General features: G+C 38.5%; 1 protein-coding gene across 1 annotated transcript; it reads right to left on the bottom strand.

The window, feature by feature from the left end:
- Positions 1 to 787: 787 nt before the first annotated feature.
- LOC110315534 lies at positions 788 to 4,331 on the bottom strand. The gene is made up of 4 exons (XM_021189567.1): positions 4,178 to 4,331; positions 2,791 to 2,940; positions 1,987 to 2,167; positions 788 to 1,315 (listed from the first exon to the last, which is right to left on the bottom strand). The coding sequence occupies exons 1-4, from the start codon at positions 4,186 to 4,188 to the stop codon at positions 1,154 to 1,156; spliced, it is 504 nt and encodes a 167-aa protein (XP_021045226.1). The 5' UTR covers positions 4,189 to 4,331; the 3' UTR covers positions 788 to 1,153.
- Positions 4,332 to 19,887: the final 15,556 nt, after the last annotated feature.

Here is a 19,887-nt window from a genome sequence, read left to right as displayed (position 1 = left end):
ATCCAGTTCACCTAATACAACACATGCACTAGAAGGACAAAAGGCACCAGCAGAAGGTGTGGGTATGCCTCACAGGTTACCGAATCTACTGCTCTCTCAAAAGCCCCACATGAAGGGTAACAATCATCTAAAACAGGGGTTATTATTCCTTCTTCTAGTCTCTAAGATTACTAAACTCAAGAAGGGCTGCAGATATACAGTAGAAAAAACAACCATTCACATAAATAAAAATGACTCTAACAGCACAAACAAAACAAAACAAACAAACAAAAACCACAGCAAATGTATGTTCATGAACAACAGCATCTATCAAATGTGATTTCAGAGCATGATTTAGAAGGCCATTATTTCTATTGTGCAGATGTCACTGATACTGTATTTCAAGCAAAACTGAGGTATATGTCTCTGGCCTTCCTGATTTATATTCTATTCCTTTGTAAATGTTTTCATTACCTCAGTAGCAGTTGAGCAATGACTGTATATTACTCAATATCTGGTACACAATATCAGTCAAGAATATGTGCTATAGAGTGCTATATTTTAGTTGTAGGAGAATACATATCAGCATGGATACAGTATGGCAGTGATTACATCATAAAGTGTGTTTATATGGGGATAAGCCACAATATCCAGAGGAGACCATCGTCTTATATACTCCTTGGTGACATTGACTTCACCAGGCTGTAGCCCAGGCTGCCAGGCACTTACAGAGATTCATCTCTGGCTGTAGATTCTAGGTTTACAGGAGGGGACAGAAAACCTGAATAAGGAAGATGGTCTTAAGAATCAAGTGTTGTAAATCAATTTTTATTTATAAGAAATACAATGTTTAAAAAACAGGCTCTAAAAGTACACTTAATATAAAGAGATAAAAGCAAAATCCAAACATGAAAACCAATAAGAACATATAACTTCCCCAAAACATAAAAATGAATAAAACAATACAAACTAAAACTTCAACCAAAACTCCAACAGAAAATTATTGTACATCAGCCTTCTCTCACTGCACATTAAGCAGTACAGACCTACAGCCTATGTCTCCTCTTGGACAGCTGTTGGCAGGGCAGTCACCTCAGTCCTCTCTCAAGGGGTGTTGACAGGACAGGAAAGGGAATAACACCCTGAATCAGCTGGCTCACTGGCTTCCTCCTAGTCACACTGAGGAAATGAACTGTGTGGAAGAGGAGTCATTCAAAGAAGATTGTGGATGTTGAGCATGGAGTTCAGCAGTGGGCTCCTGAGGTGAAAACTCATTCTGCAGGATGCTCTCTTCCTGGGCTGTGGAAATTTCAGCTCTTGCTGGCATCTCTGAGTTCTATGAGAGGAAGGCAGTTATTAAGGCACAGGCTTGGTGGAGACCTTAATGCCAGCTGTCAGACTGCTGTCTCCCACCACCTCAACAGGACAGTTAACACTGATCTATTAACTGAAACTGTTATTGTTATATAAATGTAGAGCAAAATGACAAACAACACTCACAAACACATGGACTGACAAGCTGCCACTCTATGCTTGCAAACCAAGAATTCGGCAATAGGAAGAGACCTCACTGGATTACAAGAAGAAAGGAGAATCCTACATGCCCCCCAGATTAATGACAATGAGAAGCACTCATTGGTATTTGCATTTGGATTTTACCCCTGCAAGGTTCTTCCCACCTGAAGTCACATGACCCTAGCATAACCTCTGTCCCATGACCTAGATGCAGTTGAAAGCTCTGCATAGCATCCTACTTATGAACACATGCAGGAATGTGGCATGTTATTCATCTGTCACCCTTCCTAGACTTCAGATCAGAGCAGAGCAGCAAGGTACACTTCCCACATTACTTCTGCATAAAAAGAGCAATGAACAACTACATTCCATGAGGTGGGTAGCTGGTTGGGAGTGTGGATTAGAAAGGTGGTAGGGGAAAGCGAAGGTGGAGGGATCCAATGGGCAAATGATGTCAGACAGTATTAGCCTGACTGAGCTGCTTGTCCCTACCTGAAGTTGTTGGGTCTCACAGTTGCTGGTCTGCTGCTGTTCGTCTTTACCATTCAGGTTCAAGTCAACCAAATATTTATCAATAAGAGCCCAATCAATCTGTACTTCCTTGCTCTCCCGCTTCCGTGTGATGGACATCTTAATAAAATTCTTCTCCATTGTGAGCCGGCCATGTAGGTTTCTGGAAAAACCCTCTGCATAGTAAGAAACTGCAGCCTCCTCCTCTCATTCCTATGTATAGGCCCATTAACCCCACCAGGACCCTGATTCCCATGAAGACCTAATATAATCCGTCTCAATAAATCCATGGCAGCTGCACAAACAGCAAGCAGCCATTTCAGAGAAGAAGAAACACCAATAAGAAGCCCAAACACCAATACGGGTCCATGTCTCTCCAAAACAAAGAGGGATCTCCATCTATCTCCATGAACGCCCATTGCACTAGCACAACAATTAGTAGGGTGCAAATACCATCAGAGTAGATCAGTAGAGCCAAAGGGAGGGCATTCTATCCTTGTATTATGTCATACTCAGCTCTCTAAAACACTGCCTGAGAATCAGGCTCTGAGTACTGCATAAGAACCATGCACAATCACTCTTCTATTGAGAGGCTTCTAAGGTTGCCTGGACAATGCAGGGAGGGGTCTCTTATAGATTTATGAAAACTGAGTCTAATATTCCCAAGGCACACTGATGCCTAATAGCAGAAGGGGTAGAACAAGAACTGCAAACTCTTCAGTCCAGAAACAAAGGAAGGCTCAAACTGCCATTCCACTATTGATTGGCTTGCTAACTGGTACTCACGTATAGAAGTTTATCTCCTTCTTGAGCTCCTGGATGTTCTCTTGGGCCTCAATTTTCTCCATCTCTAAGTTGTGCAGAAATGACATGACTTGATTCTTCTTTAATGTCAGTTGTTCATAGAGCGGATTTAGCTTCTGTAACGGTCTGGTACTAGGAAGACAGAACTGCATGAACATAGGCTTTTAGGAACACATTAATCAGGCTGTGTCCTGGACTACCTCAGGTGTGGAAATCGCATTCTGGATTCTATATACTGGGATGATCTTCAGCGTTGAAAATTTGTTATCCTGATCCAGGAGAGCAGAAACATCCAGACTGAGGGTTCCCTGGCTCCCTGTGCTCACTCAGTAGGGCTGGAGGTTGCAGTCTAACCAGCTATGCTCTCAAGAGCCTAGGACACAGGTCTTTGCCCACAAGAAACCTGTGATTACATTTTTCCTGTTTGCACAACTAGGGTTGTAAATCCTGAAAAACTTAGACAGATATAGACAGACCTTACACATAAATTTGGAGATGTGATCAGACATCACCACAGCTCTATAATCTGCCCAAGGGATACACGTATACAGACAATTGTGAGCACACAGGCAAAGAACAGTGTTGAATAAAGTGGGGACTCCAAGAATTCAGCGCTAACATCACCTTAAAATTGTTATAAAGATAAATCCTTGAGCCAAAACACAGACCCCTAGGTTCTCAAGCTTGGAGGGAAAATTAAACATACAAAACTCATGTACATGTAGGTACATGTGCACACACAGACTCACAGACTTGAACACACACACACACACACACACACACACATGGAGGAGAAAAGGAAAGGTCAGAGATTGAGAGACAGAGACAGAAAGAGAGAACACAATGAGATGCAAAAGAAATGTATGCAACATTACTGTCTCAGAGTATAAGGCACTCAGGCAAAGAACAGGAATGAGCCTCAGGCTTTCTAGACATGCACTGAAAAGGACAATATGGGATCAGCCTCTCTAGATACTACAAGAAGCTTCCAACACTCACTCACCAGCCAGGCAATTATAAACACTCACCATAAACTCACATCACCTAGAACCTCACAAAACCACATCCTGCCAACTGCTTTCTAAATGCATGCTAGGAACTCACTCTCCAAGGCCTCTATCCCTGAATTCTTCACTCAGAATACAAGTCCTTCTTTTCATCTGGAGGAATCAGACGAGTCTATTTCCCATCGCACTCCTGATCAAGCTTCAGGTTCTGCCTCTCCACTAAGAAGTGTTTATGTATATGAGGTTGGGCATAGGGACGATCTGGTGGTACAGCTTCATAGCACCCACCTCCTTCAAAGGACAAGATGAGGCTGACATTGCAGACCCCAGACTGACACCACAGTGTTTGGAGCAATGCATACCTCTTGTTCATGGATCCCTCTCTGAAAGAGATCAGGCGATCTCTCTCCTCATTTCTCTTCTGGGTAATGAGGAGCAGCTCTGCAGTCAGCCTCTCCTCCTCCTCTTTGAACTCATTCTTGCTTAGGTCAGGTGCACTGGATGATGTCTGACTGTAAACCCCTGTAGGTAGAAGAACACAAGAACATTTTCATGTGAGAATGCAAAGAGTGGAGACAGACCACCTAGAAAGAGAACATGCCTGGAACCTCTTGACACCAGAAAGAGTTTGGTCCGGGTTTGAGATGTCTCTACAGTGGGTCTCAGTTCTACCAGTACTCTAGAGAGACCAGGAGATGTAAGTAGCTAGGTGTTTCCTCTGTCTTGCTAAACATGCTTATGATTACAAGAGGGATGGCTTTTCCAGGATGATTATCAACTGCACAGCATGCAGCTTGGCTTCAGAGCCCTCAGACCCGTGGTTTCACCATAACTTTACCATAACTTTACCTTTACCACAACTGTAGCAAATTTGTTACAAGCCAGCAGTCTATTTCATGCTGTTGCTGTAATATACTTCCAAGTCTTGGATGTAAACCAAAACAAAACAAAAATCTTGACTCAGAACAGGGTGATGCTGATCAGGTACCATGTAATGTTCTGTATGTTACTTTTGTTAATCTTCTGAAATTCCAAAATCTATATGCTTCTCATAGGACCTGTCAATTTGAGTCTAAAATGAACTATTATGTCTAAAATGAGTTGAGTCGGAGCCCTTGTAGGGCAGCACTTCCAGATCTTGTGCATGTGATGTTTGCACTGAGCTGGCCCTGAGAAATGTCCAGTACACAGTTTTGAGATGTTGCCCGGGTTGTTCAGTATTGTGGTGTACATTCACTCAACCATCCCTGTTTAGCCGAGTTCAGTGTTTCTGTGGTGAACCCTGGACACCAACCCTTCCATTCAGAAGCACACAGGACAATGAGCCAAGGTCAAAAATGGTGACATCTCGCAGTAAATTATGTTACAAGAGGGATGAGAAACTTATCCCTTCTGAGAAGGATCAGGGATCTCCTTGGTGCTCTTTAGGTCTCTGATATCCATGTGCATCAGGTTCAAGAGCCCAGTTCTGATGTCCTTGGGATCATCTTGTTCCCATGATGATGCACTCAGACAAGCCTCGAAACAACTAGAGCACTGTCAGAGGGGTTGATTTCTATAAGGGAGGGAACATTGCTGACTTCTAATGCAGGTTATATGATCACATTGTATACCCCAAGATTGTGCTATTTTCTGAAAAACAAACAAACAAACAAAAATCCTTTTTATGGTATAGCTCATCCCTAACACAGACCTTTAAACCAAGAGCTTTCTTGTCTTTATTGTACTCTCTTGTCTGGCTCAGCTGTAGCACAAACCTTTATTGCAAAGCAAAAGAAAGCCAACTCCAGGTCAAGAGGCAGAATTATTAACCAGATGAAAGGGAATGTTGTGTCTCTAGCTACATATGTAGCAGAAGATGGCCTAGTTGGCCATCATTGGGAAGAGAGGCCCCTAGGTCTTGCAAACTTTATATGACCCAGTATAGGGGAAGGCCAGGGCCAAGTAGTGGGAGTGGGTGGGTAGGGGAGCAAGGGCGGGGATGGGGTATAGGGAACTTTCTGGATAGCATTTGAAATGTAAATAAAGAAGATATCTAATAAAAAAAAAAGTTAAAAAAGGGGGGGGGGACAACTAAACCAAAGGAAGGTCTTTAAGTTCAAGGAATTTTAAGACAGTGTGGAGAGGGATAAAGAATGCTTTCCTTTTGGGAGGTCAGCAGGGTAGGAAGGTCAGCTGGGTGCTTTCCCTGACTCTCTCAGCTGGCTCCTAAGTCTTCACTGGCAAAATGAAATGCCTGGCATATGTGTGGGTTTTTTAAATGTATTTATTAATTATTCCATTCGATTACATCTCACATGATATACCACTTCCTGGTAACCCCTCCACCAATCCCTCAAAGTTCATCTGCCCTCTCCTCCTCCCCTTTGTCTGGATGAGGGTGATCCTTCACCCACCCACCCTTTCCTTCCCTACTGCTTTAACAACCCACTATACTGGAGCAACAAACCTCTCCAGGACCACGGGCCTCCCTCCCATTGCTTTCAGCAAGGCCATCCTCTGTTACAATGTATCTGGCGCTATAGATTCCTCCTTATACTCTCCTGGATTTGTAGTCTAGTCTCCAGGAGCACTGGGTGGTCCTGCCAGCAGATGTTCTTCCAATAGAGTTGCAATCCCCCTTAGCACCTCGAGCTTTTCCACAAGCTCCCCCATGAGTTCCCTGAGCTCAGCCTAATGGTTGGCTCCAACGGTCAGTTGCTGGCCATACCTCCCAAAGAATTCTCACTCGAGGTTCCTGTCTGCAACTGCCTATTGACCACAGGAGCAGTGTCTGTTTTGGTGTCTGAAGACAGGATGGATCCCCAGGTAGGGAAGTCCTTGGATGGTCCTTCCTTCAGTCTCTGTTCCATTTCTTGCCCCTGTTCTTCCTTTGCTCAGGAACGTTACTGGGTTAAAATCTTTGAGATGGGTGGGTGACACCAACCCTTGACAGAGGGCATTGGCAGGGGTGGGGGTAGGGTGGGGATGGGCAGAGGCACACCTATCCACCGGAGGTGGTCTCTACAGGTTTTATCTTCCCCTTCTGTGCACTTTTCGGCTAAAGTCATCTCCTTTGGGTCTTGTGAGCCTCACGTTTCCCTGATGTCTGAGACCCTCAAGAGTCTATCCCCTGATCCTCACCCCCTCATCCCTACATTTTTTGTTCGATTTCCTGACCTCCTGTACCTCTCTCCCGTCCCTTCCAGTACCTGATACTGCCCCCCCCGACCCTCTTATTTCCTCCCCCTCCTCTCTCCCTCTCAGGCCTCACTCTACCTCCACCTCTCATGATCATCCTGTTTTCCCCTTAATTCAGGACTGATCCATACCCTGGTCTTCCTTCTAAGCACCATATGTTCTATGGGTTGTATCGTGAGCATTGTGAGCTTTTGGGTTAATATCCACTTATCGGTTAATACATATATGTGTGTTCTTTTGTGTCTGGGTTTCCTCACTCAGGATGATATTTTCTAGTTGCCTGCAAATTGTATGAAGTCATTTGTTTTTCATCGTTGAGTAGTACTCCATCCTGTAAATGTACCACATTTTCTTTCTCCATTCTTCTGTTGAGGAACATCTGGGTTGTTTCCAGCTTCTGGCTATTATAAATAAGGCTGCTATGAATGTAGTGGACCACATGTCCTTGTTACATGGTGGAATACTCTTTGGGTATATGCCCAGTAGTGATATAGCTGGGTCTTTAGGTAAAACTATTCCCAATTTTCTCAGGAACCACCAGATTGATTTTCAAATTGGTTTTACCAGATTGTAGTCCCACCAGCAACGGAGGAGTGTTTCTCTTTCTCTACAGCCTGTCCAACATCTGCTGTCACCTTCATTTTTGGTCTTAGACATTCTGATTGGTGTGAGGTGGAATCTCAAGGTTGTTTTGATTTGTATTTCCCTAGTGACTAAGGATGTTGCACATTTCTTTAAGTGTTTCTCGGCCATTTGAGATTCCTCCTTTGAGAATTCTCTGTTTGTCTCTGTACTCCACTTTTTAATAGGGTTATTTAGTTCTCTGGCATCTAAGTTCTTGAGTTCTTTGTATATTTTAGATATGAGGCCTCGATAAGATATAGAGTTGGTAAAGATCTTTTCCCAATCTATGGGTTCCTATTTTGTCCTATTGACAGTGTCCTTTGACTTCCAGAAGCTTTTTAATTTTATGAGGTCCCATTTGTTGATAGTTGTTCTTAAAGCATAAGCCTTTGTTTTTCCCTTTATGAAGTTTCCCCTGTGCTCAAATATTCCAGAGTCTTCCCTATTTCTCTTCTATTAGATTCAGTGTATCTGGCTTTATGTAGAGATACCTGATGCACTTGGACTTGAGCTTTGTACAAGGAGATAAGAATGGATCGATTTGCATTCTTCTACATGGTAACTGCCAATTGAACCAGCACCATTATGTAGAAAATGCTATTTTCCACTGGATGGATTTACCTGATTTGTCAAAAATCAAGTGACCATAGGTGTGTGGGTTCATCTCTAGATCTTCAATTCTGTTTCAGTTCTGTACCTGCCTATCTCTGTACCAATACCATCCATGCAGTTTTTACTACTATTGCTTTGTAATACAACTTAAGGTCAGGGATGGTGTGATTCCCCCAGAAGTTCATTTATTGTTGAGAATATTTTTCAGTATCTTGGGGTTTTTGTTATTCCAAATGAATTTGAAAGTTGCTCTTTCTACCTCTATGAAGAATTGAGTTGGAATTTTGATGGGGATTGCATTGAATCTGTAGACTGCTTTCAGTAAGATGACCATTTTTACTATGTTAATCATACTAACCCATGAGCTTGGGAGATTTTCCATCTTCTGATTTCTTCTTTGATTTCTTTCTTCAGGGATTTGAAGTTCTTGTCATACAGATCCTTCACTTGCTTGGTTAGAATCACAGCAAGATTTTTTTTTTTTATATCATTTGTCACTATTGTGAGAATAATATTTAATGGAGTGATTTCTTTGGAATTTTTAGAAGAAATCCACAGGGCTCACTGACGGCCATCCAAAGAAGTGAAATATCACTTTTGTTTCTTTTTTCTTTACCTCTCTGCTTCCTGAACTTTAACTGAATTAAAAACACAAGACAATCAATGCAAATGAAAGAATTGTCCATTTCATGTTGTTGCTAAATTGAATCATGGAAGATGTATGCATCCTGTTGCAGTTTTACCCAGAGTAAAGAAGATTAAATCATTTCTGTCAGGGTTGCTATATTCGTTTAATGGACCTATTAGGAAAGGAGCATCAATTACTTCTTTGTCATCAATACATTGACTCCTTTTCACTAAAACCATTAGATTCTCAAGTGACTCAGGTCTCCAAGCAGCCTTCTGAGAGATACATTCAAATAATTTTAAAATTATACTCTGATAAACATTTGTGAAAAAAAAAGCCTTTCATCAAGAAACCTGTAAATTTGAATTTTGAAAAAACTCTATCTAATGTATTTGTTATTTATCATTTTCCATCTATCTATCTATCTATCTATCTATCTATCTATCTATCTATCTATCATCTTCTATTCATCTTTTTATTGTTGTTCACTTATACAACATTTACTCTTAGACACACTTGTTTTATTATAGAAAATACTACATTATATATAGTCAAAAGTATTTACTATTTAAATTCTGAGGTTGTTTTTAGATCTTGGCAATAGGGTAAAATAACACAGTGAGGATGGTGAGTAACCATCAATAGGACATGCCAATTTCAATTTTTTGGGGTATGTATTTGATGGTTCGAGGGCTGGCCCTTATGTACATTTTATTTTTGTTTTCTGAGGAACCGTTTTAGTGTTTTCAAATTTTCTTGTAATTTTATCACCAGCATGTGTGAATTTCATCTTGCTAGTATATTGCAGCAGAATTTATCTAAAACATGAATTCATTATTTTGAAGTCAAGTTTTTCAAGATATAGAGGTATGATTTATAAACAGCTAAGGAAAAATTAATTTCATAGCATTGTTTTGAAATATTTATGTAGTCTTATCAGAAACCAGTTGGTGGCAAATATTTCTTATGTCACGTGAGGTATGCACACACATGTCAGCAGCACATTTGGTCTTATATCTTCTTGGTTATGGCTATTTTAACAAGTGTGTGATTAGAGTTCATTGGGGTTATTATTTATGTTTAGCCAAGACACTGTATAATCTTTCATGGGTTTTCAGTATGTTTGTATGTTTTCTTTAGGAGGTGTGTCACCAATCCTTTATACACAGATACAGGCTTTTTTATTAAAAAATTAAATATACATGTTTGAATTAGTGAAGGCCTTGTGCTCTGTTGTGTACATCTTACTCTGCATAAAACTCAGATACAAAACAAATTTTTCCATTATCTTTTCATATTTTTTTCAATATCTTGGACATTTCATCGTGGAAGAGGGGGTAGAACAATTCTAGTAGACAAAAAACTGGAAGTTTTCTGTGAGATTTTGCCTCCTTAAACTTTAGAGTAGTTACACCAGTAAGTCTCAACAGCATGGCTGCCTAAACATAATCTGAACAAGGACAACACCAACAGATGTACTACTGTCAAAGGGAGAGGACTCAGGAGGCCTCAACCCAAGAGAAAGAATTCATGCCAGCTAAGGGAGGTTGAAAGTGAGAGGGCCTTTCAAGGGAATAGCACACCAACTGGTTATTTAATGCCATGAAAACACATATATACAAGTAACATCAATTACTAGAGACTGATCAAGCTGTATTTATGTGTTAAAGAATGCTACCACTACCATGACACACACACACCCACTAAGACCAATAACAATTAGCAAAAGAAGAGCCCATGAATTTGAAAAAGAGTAGATGTGAAGATAAAGTTTATGGAGGAAAGGGAAGGGGAGGAAGGATATACAATTACTTTATCATCTCAGGAGCATAAAACCTATATACAGTAAAAAAGAATGAAGGGATTAATTTGGCTAGCAATGCAAGGGTACAGTCCATCATCAAGGCAGAGAGGTCATGGACTCAGAATTCTCAGGCAGTTGACATGAAACTGTTGTCAGGAAGTACTGCCACTGAAATGATTTATTGTGTTTTGCTATCTTACTTCTCTTTTTTCAGTGTGGGATCCTATCAGATAAAGTCATTTCTCCCACAGTGAGAGGAGGTTAGTCTATCTTAATTAACCTAATCCTTATAACCTATTACAGATTAGTGTAGTATCTTTACTCCAAGGTGATTCTATTTCATATTAAAATGTCAGGTAACATAAACATTCCCATTTATAATATCTAATTTATAACACTCTAAAAATGCTATAAGTAAATTTAAAATAGCCTTTCTGAAACAAAGATGCTAAGAACTTTACTTTTCATTTTTATAAAGTAATTGTTCCTTTAATCAGTAGTCTTGATTACTTGGCTTCATTCTCTGCTCCCTGAAAAGCTGGACACCAGCTCTCTTTATTTTACATCTCATAGTCTTATTGAATATTGATTTAGAAAACATAAAATACCATGGTCATTGTTCAGTCAATGTTCAGTCATGTTCGTCTGCAGTTAGAATGACAGAAAAATATTCTCCTCTGAAAACTGTGATCTCAATTCTCTTATTGTCTTGGTAGCTTATTATATCACACTTGTATCTTGACATTTGTTGAAACATCTCAACCAACAAAAATGGTCTGCTGAGCATATATCAGTAATAATGTTACTTACTAGTTCACATCTAAAAGAAAGCAAACAAATGGGGATGGTGAGATGGCTCAGTGGGTAAGAGCACCCGACTGCTCTTCTAAAGGTCCAGAGTTCAAGTCCCAGCAACCACATGGTGGCTCATAACCATCTGTAACAAGATCTGACTCCCTCTTCTGGAGTGTCTGATGACAGCTACAGTGTACTTACATATAATAAATAAATCTTTTTTAAAAAAGCAAACAAATATCCAGAAGTTATGCATTTTAATGTCTTTACCAATATTATATGAACGGCAAAATTAATATTTGTACGAATGGTAAAAGTAAAAGTTATTATCAAATCACAGAGGGCTTTAATCCAGTAAAGATTTTACATTGTTTTGATACCCAAATTCTGGAATTATTTATAATAAAGCAGACAAGAAATTCCTTATACTTAGTATCTTAGTTACATTTCTAATTCTGTGAAGAGACTTCATGATAAAGTAACTTTTAGAAAAAAAAAAAAATGTGTTTATTGGAATTTGCAGTTTAGAAGCAAGGTCCATGATCATCAGATTGGAGAAGATGACCAGCCACATTGGCATGGTATCTAATAAAAATAAATAAAATAAAGAATTAGCTAGTAATTTACATCTTATCTTCAAGTAGGAGGGAGAAAGAGAGAGAGAGATTGAGACAGAGAGACAGAAAGACAGAGACAGAAAGTGACAAAGAGAGACACAGAAAGAGACAGAGAGTCAACCAGAGACAGAGAGACAGAGACAGAGACAAAGACAGAGACAGAAAGAGACAGGTAGAGACAGAGAAAAGCACAGAAGACACACACATTCACAGAGCGAGACATAGAGAAGCTAACTAAGCATGATATGTTTTTTTGAAACTTCAAAGCTCACTGCCAGTGACATACCTCCTCCAACAAAGCCACAACTCTTTCCCAAAGGGTCCCATCAACTGGGTCCGAGTATTCAAACGTATGAATCTATGGGGTCCATTCTTATTCAAACCACCATAGATAGGAACCCCACCTCATACTTTGATCTTTGTGTTTTGTTTACAGGGGATTGAAACAAACAAAAATTGACAGTGATCTCAAAACCTAGTCCTCAGAAGCAGGCGTTTGAATGTGATATGTTGTTTTCCAAAAGATCTGTTAAGCAATGACATTCATATTAAGGATGAGGTCTTCTATGAGGTCTGAAAAATGATAGATTACCGAATGTAATGTTGAAAAATAATTTAGTAAACGTGTGCATGGGAAAACAAAAGGTAATTAGAGAAGCTAGTGAACAGAATCTATAAGAAACAGAAGTAAAGAAGCAGAGGCTTAAGGGTAGGAAAAAAGGAGCATAACATAGTTTAGAATTGTAAGGGAAATGGTAATAAATGAAATAAAATAAGAAAATATGCTCTAAAATGTAAGTAGAAAGAAACAGACAACTGAAGTTGATATGCATGTGGGCTCCCAATGTATCAATGTAAACATAATCTGTATATTAAAGCTGCTATTGACATCTTGGACCCGTTAGATTCTCCATGAGTCTGAAACGGATATCTTTGAGATCATTTCTTCCTTTTCCTAGTGAGACAAATATAATTGATGTGTGAGGCTAAATTCATACTGAAAAACGTTTATTTTGTCATATGGCAAAGAGTGGAAAGGCAGATCTTCAATTTTCCAGTCTGACCTAGCCCAGTAGTGACTGCTAAGCTCTATTCTGTGGTTCTGGTGACTGCAAATGCATTATAAGTGCAAATCTGCTGCAAGGGCTTCTGGAAAAGCCTTTTATACTTGAGATGAAAATGGAAATATTCATCTGGAGAACTTTCCCACCTACTTTATTCTTTCCAGGCATGATTTCTGGAGAGGTAACAGCCACCCTGGGCTCATAGAACCTTAAGTTAATGTGCCTGTGAAAGTAAAGCTGAAATGCAGATGGAACTGTAACCTGATGTCATGTTTCTATCTCTGTCTCTCTCTCTCTCTGTCTCTCTCTCTCTCTGTCTCTCTCTCTCTGTCTCTCTCTCTCTGTCTCTCTGTCTCTGTCTCTCTGTCTCTGTCTCTGTCTCTCTCTCTCATATATATATGTTATATGTATATATATATATATATATATAATTTTATATATTTTATAATTTTCTAAATTCTATAATGACTTTTATATATTTTATAATGAGATGATATATCTGATATGTATATCAGATATATATGACAGAGAGTGATAGACATAGATATACATTTAAAACTAACATATATCAAAATTGCATTTGAATAGACACTTTCAGAAAAATGAAAGCTGAGGCAGTATGTTATCTGAAGATAATGTTAAATAAATGGGTGCACACAAGTTACTTAATTCTTTTTTTTTTTTTTTTTTTTTTTTTTGGTTTTTCAAGACAGGGTTTCTCTGTATGTATAGCCCTGGCTGTTCTGGAATTCACTTTGTAGACCAGGCTGGCCTCGAACTTGGCCTGCCTCTATCTCCTGAGTGCTGGGAATTTACTTAACTCTTAAACAAATGTTACTAAATGACTCATTGTAATTTAAATTAACAATAATAAACATGTCACATAGGACTTATGGCATAGAAAGAAATAATTCATTAGAATTATCCATAATCATAAAAGTTAACAATAAGGTAAATGGAATGATATGACTTTATTAATTTAAATGGTAAATTTAAGTATCAGGGAGTGATACATAGCATTAATTTAAAATATCATTGTCAACTTGGGAATCATAATCTGTGATACAATCTCCAAATAGAACAATTATGTAATTAATCATGAAAATTAAATATAGTCTATAGTCTTAAACAATTGAAATATAAAATTGAAGTAACTATTACTGTAAATTTGTGAAATTTAAAAAATAAGATTATGTGTGTGTGTGTGTCAAGAGGTTACACTTAAATCTATAAAGAGCTTTCATTTCTCACTCAGTAAAATGTCAATAGTTAAAACACACTACCATCTATGATCAGGAATTCTGCCACAAAATGAGAGCGTGACTAGGCAATATTTTTTTGACCTTTCTTGTGAAAGCCAAATGTATTTTGGTATCTTTCCAAACAGAAATAAAAGTAGATGCCTATCAGTGACATTCACATATATTCACAACTGCTTTATTTATAATAGATTTCAATTGTAGGTGCAAAATGCAGACAGATATGTAAGTAGGAAGACTACATCATGAGCAGAAATCAGCAGCCTCATGCATGAGCCATAATATGCACGGATCTCAAATACAACAGGAATTAAAAGACGCCAAAGCCAAGTATCTGATCCCATGTGATCACTTTACATGACAACACAGGAAATGTAAATTAAATTTTTGTCACAGAAATTAACTTCCTAGATTTTTAAGGTGAATATATGGGAACAAATTAGTTGAAAGAACTCAAGAAGAAATTTCTAAAGTGACTGAAATCTTCAATTTTTTGTGATGTCTGTGATATATTTACATCCTGTTTCCACCAAGGCAACCCAGTTCCAGAAATCATGTATTTTCTCTCCTGTTATGGTGATAGCACTGGATCATCAGAGATTCATGTTCTGTAGTACCAGAAAGCATCTGTGAACTCCGAAAGACCAATCAGGAGCCGATCCAATACAATCACGCTAGAGTCTTTATTCACAAGTTCAAACTTCAAACTTCATCTTAACTCATGCTGACCCACAGGATGGTTTCCGTGGATAAAAACCCCAAACATTCATCAGGAAAAGGTTTTATAGGAAACGTCAAGGGTGGGGTGAGTGTTTCTAGTCTGGCAAACCATGTAATTGGGGGTTGGGCTACTATGACTTTCAACATAATTGGCAAGAAGCCAAACCATAAATTTAACTTCTGTTTTCCTCATGATTGGTGGTTGCTAGGCAGGGAGGGCTTGTAACATTGAAGTGAAAATTTGTTTGGAGAATAACCTGGAGACACAGGTCTTGTTGAGGGGTGGGTAACCTGGAAACTGGTGCTAGATACTAGCCAGTTAGCTACTTGAGTTCAAACTTGGGTTAGGTTCTGTAAGATGGAGTCTAAACCCAAAAGAGTTGGTCTCTCAGTTCTATTTGGAATACCAAAATAGGCCAGAAATTTATTCAGGGGATACTTATGAAGAACATTGAAAGAAAGAAGATAGACCACAGTGGTATAAAGAGTTAAGGGCAATAATAGAACTGAAATCATTAAATTTGAGTGGGAACTGGGAGGCAGGGTGTTAGCATTCTGTCTAAACTCCACCGCAGTTACCTGGCAAAGCCAGGTAGGCCTAACCCACTATAAAAAGGGGTACTTGTCCCCTCCTCCTTCCCTTGTTCCTTTCTTGCTCTCTTGGGATCTTGCTCCCTTGCCCTTCCCTCCCCCCGCCCTGCCTCCATGTAATCATGACTGGCCTCTACTTCTCTACTCTCTCTCTGCCTTTCTTTGCCTATACTACTCTCTGAACTCCCCTCCCCATACACTGAATAAACTCTATTCTATACTATACCATCATGTGGCTGGTCCCTCAGGGTAAAGGGATGCCTTGGCATGGGCCCGCTGTGACAACCCCTTCCCCCATACCCAACTATACACCCATAGAACATATTCTTTCTCTACTTATCTTTTTATAAACACATCACAGGGCAAACAGGGAATATTGGGAGGGATAATTAACACTCATGGTCTTTTGAAAAAGCTGCATGGAAATCTGCTACTATAAAAATCTCATAAAATATATCCTTCTAAACATGCAAAGATTTTATTGGCAGGCCATATTAGTAGTAATTCTCCCTACTACCAGATTAAATACCCAATTCCAGGAATGGGTCACCTCTTGGTGAAATGTTAGTAAATAGGTTCATAAAGACATTCCCTCCCTCAAATTAGAGAGCATTTCAAGTAGTGGCTACCCTCTGGAAATTGACAATAGGGCCCTAATGCTAAAGACATCATATATTTGAATCACAGAACTTGGAGACATTAATCTGGTACTCAACTTCAAGCTTCAACTCTACTGTCTTCAATGTGCTATGTAGGCTGTTAGAGGAGAACTGTTAGCCTCAATGTCACCCAGATGTGAACTCTTAAAGTCACAATGATTGGACTGACAATTAGGCCCACTCTTTGAATGGTATCATATATATCATGGGAGTACCCACACAAATGCTTGGATTAATAGCCTGTTCCATGAGATCAAACCAATCCCTAGAAATATTAAATACAACAAAACTTGTGGCTAGATAAATCAAAGTTCCTGGTGGAGAATGAAGTACTATTATTTTGTCTAATAGATATAGTATTAAAACCATTCCTAGTGATTTACTTCTGTACCCGTAGATCAGATAGTCTTTCAGACCTCTAAAGAAAAGCCTCTATTTGTTGTAGTAGATGGTAGTTAATAAAAAAGCCCCAAGCATTTCATCAGGAAGAATAAAACAAACTGTCAGACATTTATGTGTCATACGTAGGCCCAGCAAATTTTCTAGAAGTGAACCAGAAAGCTTAAAGGCCAAGGTTGTAGATATTATCAAGAAAACTGTTTTCCAAGCACATGGAAAATAAATATATGAATTCACAATTATGTGACAGCATACATAAGATATGCAAAAATTCCAGCTAGAAAAAACTAGTGCATATGAGGAAAGTAGGTACGTAATCCTACTTCTAGCTGAGAAGCTATTAGTACTTGGTAGCTTTGAGGAGGAAAAGCCAATATTTTGATAGTATGACTCCCCGTAGACTGACCACACAACAGATGAGGGTACATTTCCAAGACAAGTTAAGTTTCAAAAAACTGGAGAAAGAAGAAAAACAAGAAATCACCTCGTAGTTGGGTGGGAAGGAAAGGGATGGTTGAGAGGATGGTAAGTGAGGAAGTTGATGGGCAATCATATGTCCCAATACATTATGTAAAGCTTTCAAGGAATTAATAAAATATTTTTAAAGCCTATGCAGGTGCCATAATATCAAACCATTAGAATGTATTTGCATTGTATAATGAATTATACTTTTAAAAAGTGGGAGTTAAATAGGCAATGAAGGTAATCTTGATGAATGAGGTACCTACCTTTACACAAAGGCGCACAGAAGTCTCTGTCTGTTTCTGACTCTGTCTTTGTCTCTGCCTGTCTCTGTCAGTCTCTGTCTCTTATCTCTTTTCCTCTCTCCCTCCTTCCCTTCCTTGTGTTTTATAGTTTTTTCTCTATCCACCCTTCCTTTATTCTTTCACCCTCTCCCTTTCTCCCCATACTTATCTCCTTCCTTCTCCCTTTGCCCTTTTTTATTCACTTCCTTTTCTCTTTCCTTCCCCTCCCATCTTCCTTCTAGTTTTCTTGTTCTGTCCTATTCCACTCCCTCTAGCCTCTTCTTCCATTTCCTTTATGCACTCTCTAGTCTCCATTTTCTTCTTTCTTCTCTTGCCTCCCTACCTTCATCCCTTCTTTTTTGTCTCCTCCTATTCCCATTCTTCACCATCTTTGCCTCCTCTGACATCCATTATCCCTCCCCTCCTCTCTTTCTTCTTTCCTTTTATGTTTTGGCCCCCACTTTGTCCTTATTTTCAATCTTCCTCTTTCTCTATATTTTCTTCCTTTATTGCCTGAGGAAACAGTAATGCAATACTTATGATCAGAAATATGGCTTTCAATAGATACTTTTTTACTTAGGAACCCTTGTTCTTTGATACCACATATACCTACTTGAAAACAAAAAACTGCTTGCTCGCTAAATCACCTACTCTACAGTATTCCACTACAGCAGCCAGAATCTAGCACTTCAAAAAGAAAGTAGCAGAGAAACAAATGGGCAGTCACATTGCAGTGAGCATCAACACTGAAATACATCCTCTCTGTACTATGCAGTTTGGATAGTGAATTTCTTTCCATAAATAGTTAATAATGTATGTTAAAAATATCAAAAATATATTTTTGAAGTAGTTACATAATATCCATTTACCTCGTCATGCTTTCATTTACAGACCTATGGAGCTTGGTCCACTCATACTGTTTGTGAGAAGCCATTTGAAAACATTGGAAAATGTAGAACAAATGGGTATATATGAACCTCTTATTTGGTGTAGTTTCAGAGCAATGTTTTGTAGCATTGGTGAACTCTCAAGATCATTCAAAATTACATTTATATTTTATTCAACAATTATGTAGTTATTTTAATTTTTACTTGAAAAGATAGATTATATACCATTTAATCGTAGAATTGGAATTATTTTTAAAAGCAGATATTTCCTATAAAATTTTAATTTCTCTTTAATTATTTTTACATCCATCAAAGGTATATGGTTTCAATAAAATTGCAAATGTTACAAAACCCAAAAAATCCAACCAACTACCAGATGGAACTTTTCTAGAAGGTGAAACAGAAGTATTTAGACAAGTTTGCAAAGGATTAAAGTTAACCATGCTGAAAAGGCAGAAGTAGCCAACCTTGAGGAGATTAATATTCTCCTAGAAAGAGAAAGTGTCCCATACATGGAAAGGGTAAGGGTGAAATGCCATAGAATTTGATTCGTGGCCAGCAATCCTCTATTGTTTATATCTTAGGGCAGCATCTGATATATAACTCTGCTTTGGCTAAAACAAAGTGACTTGTATAAATAGGCTATGCTAACAGACTTTAAAGCAAGGGACTCTGAAGGAAGCAGCAGATACACTTTAAAACACAGGAAGAAACTCCGCACTTCGGCTAGTCTTTACCTTGAGAAGATTGCAGCAATGGGACATTTATCAGAAAAAAAAATGTGTGAAGATGTTGCCTGGTGAATATTAATGTTTTGCCATTTCATATTTCCCAAATCACCAACATCATATTACTGTGCACTGCATCTTATGTTATATTTATAAAATTAGTGTTTCAGGCTCTTGTCTACTCTAAAATAGAAAGAGCTATTAAGCTATTTTAATCTTTCAAAACAAAATTTATAAGAAATGTATGTATAATGCTAATTTATTTTTATTCCATTCTTTGTAAGAGATGCATATTTTCACATTTTTGTGATTACTGTCTTAGTTAAGCATTTCTATTGCTGTGATTAAACACCCATACGAAAGTAATGTCGACAAAAGAGGGTTTAAAGCACTTATACTTCCATATCACAGTTTATCACCAAAGGAAAGTCAGGGAAGACACTCAAAATATGGTAGAAACCTGAAAACAGTAGATGATGCAGAGGCCACAGGGAAGTATTATTTACTTGGCTGAAACTCATGCCTTACTCAGACATATTCCAATGCCTATTGATCATTGTTCTGCAATGAATGACTGCAGACTTCAGAGGTAGAGGTTAATCTTCTAGGCTAGCTTCAGAAATAGAAATATCATATTCAATAAATGTCAGTGAATAGTTAAACTGTAGTGAATTAAAACCAAAGGACTTAAGCTAATATAAATGTAAATATTTTTACATCATTGAATTAACTCAGCAAAAATGTCATAAGAGATTCATT

Source organism: Mus pahari, unplaced genomic scaffold (assembly GCF_900095145.1).
Source record: "Mus pahari unplaced genomic scaffold, PAHARI_EIJ_v1.1 scaffold_8360_U1_1, whole genome shotgun sequence".
NCBI lineage: Eukaryota > Metazoa > Chordata > Mammalia > Rodentia > Muridae > Mus > Mus pahari.
This window is presented reverse-complemented; position numbering and strand designations above follow the sequence as displayed.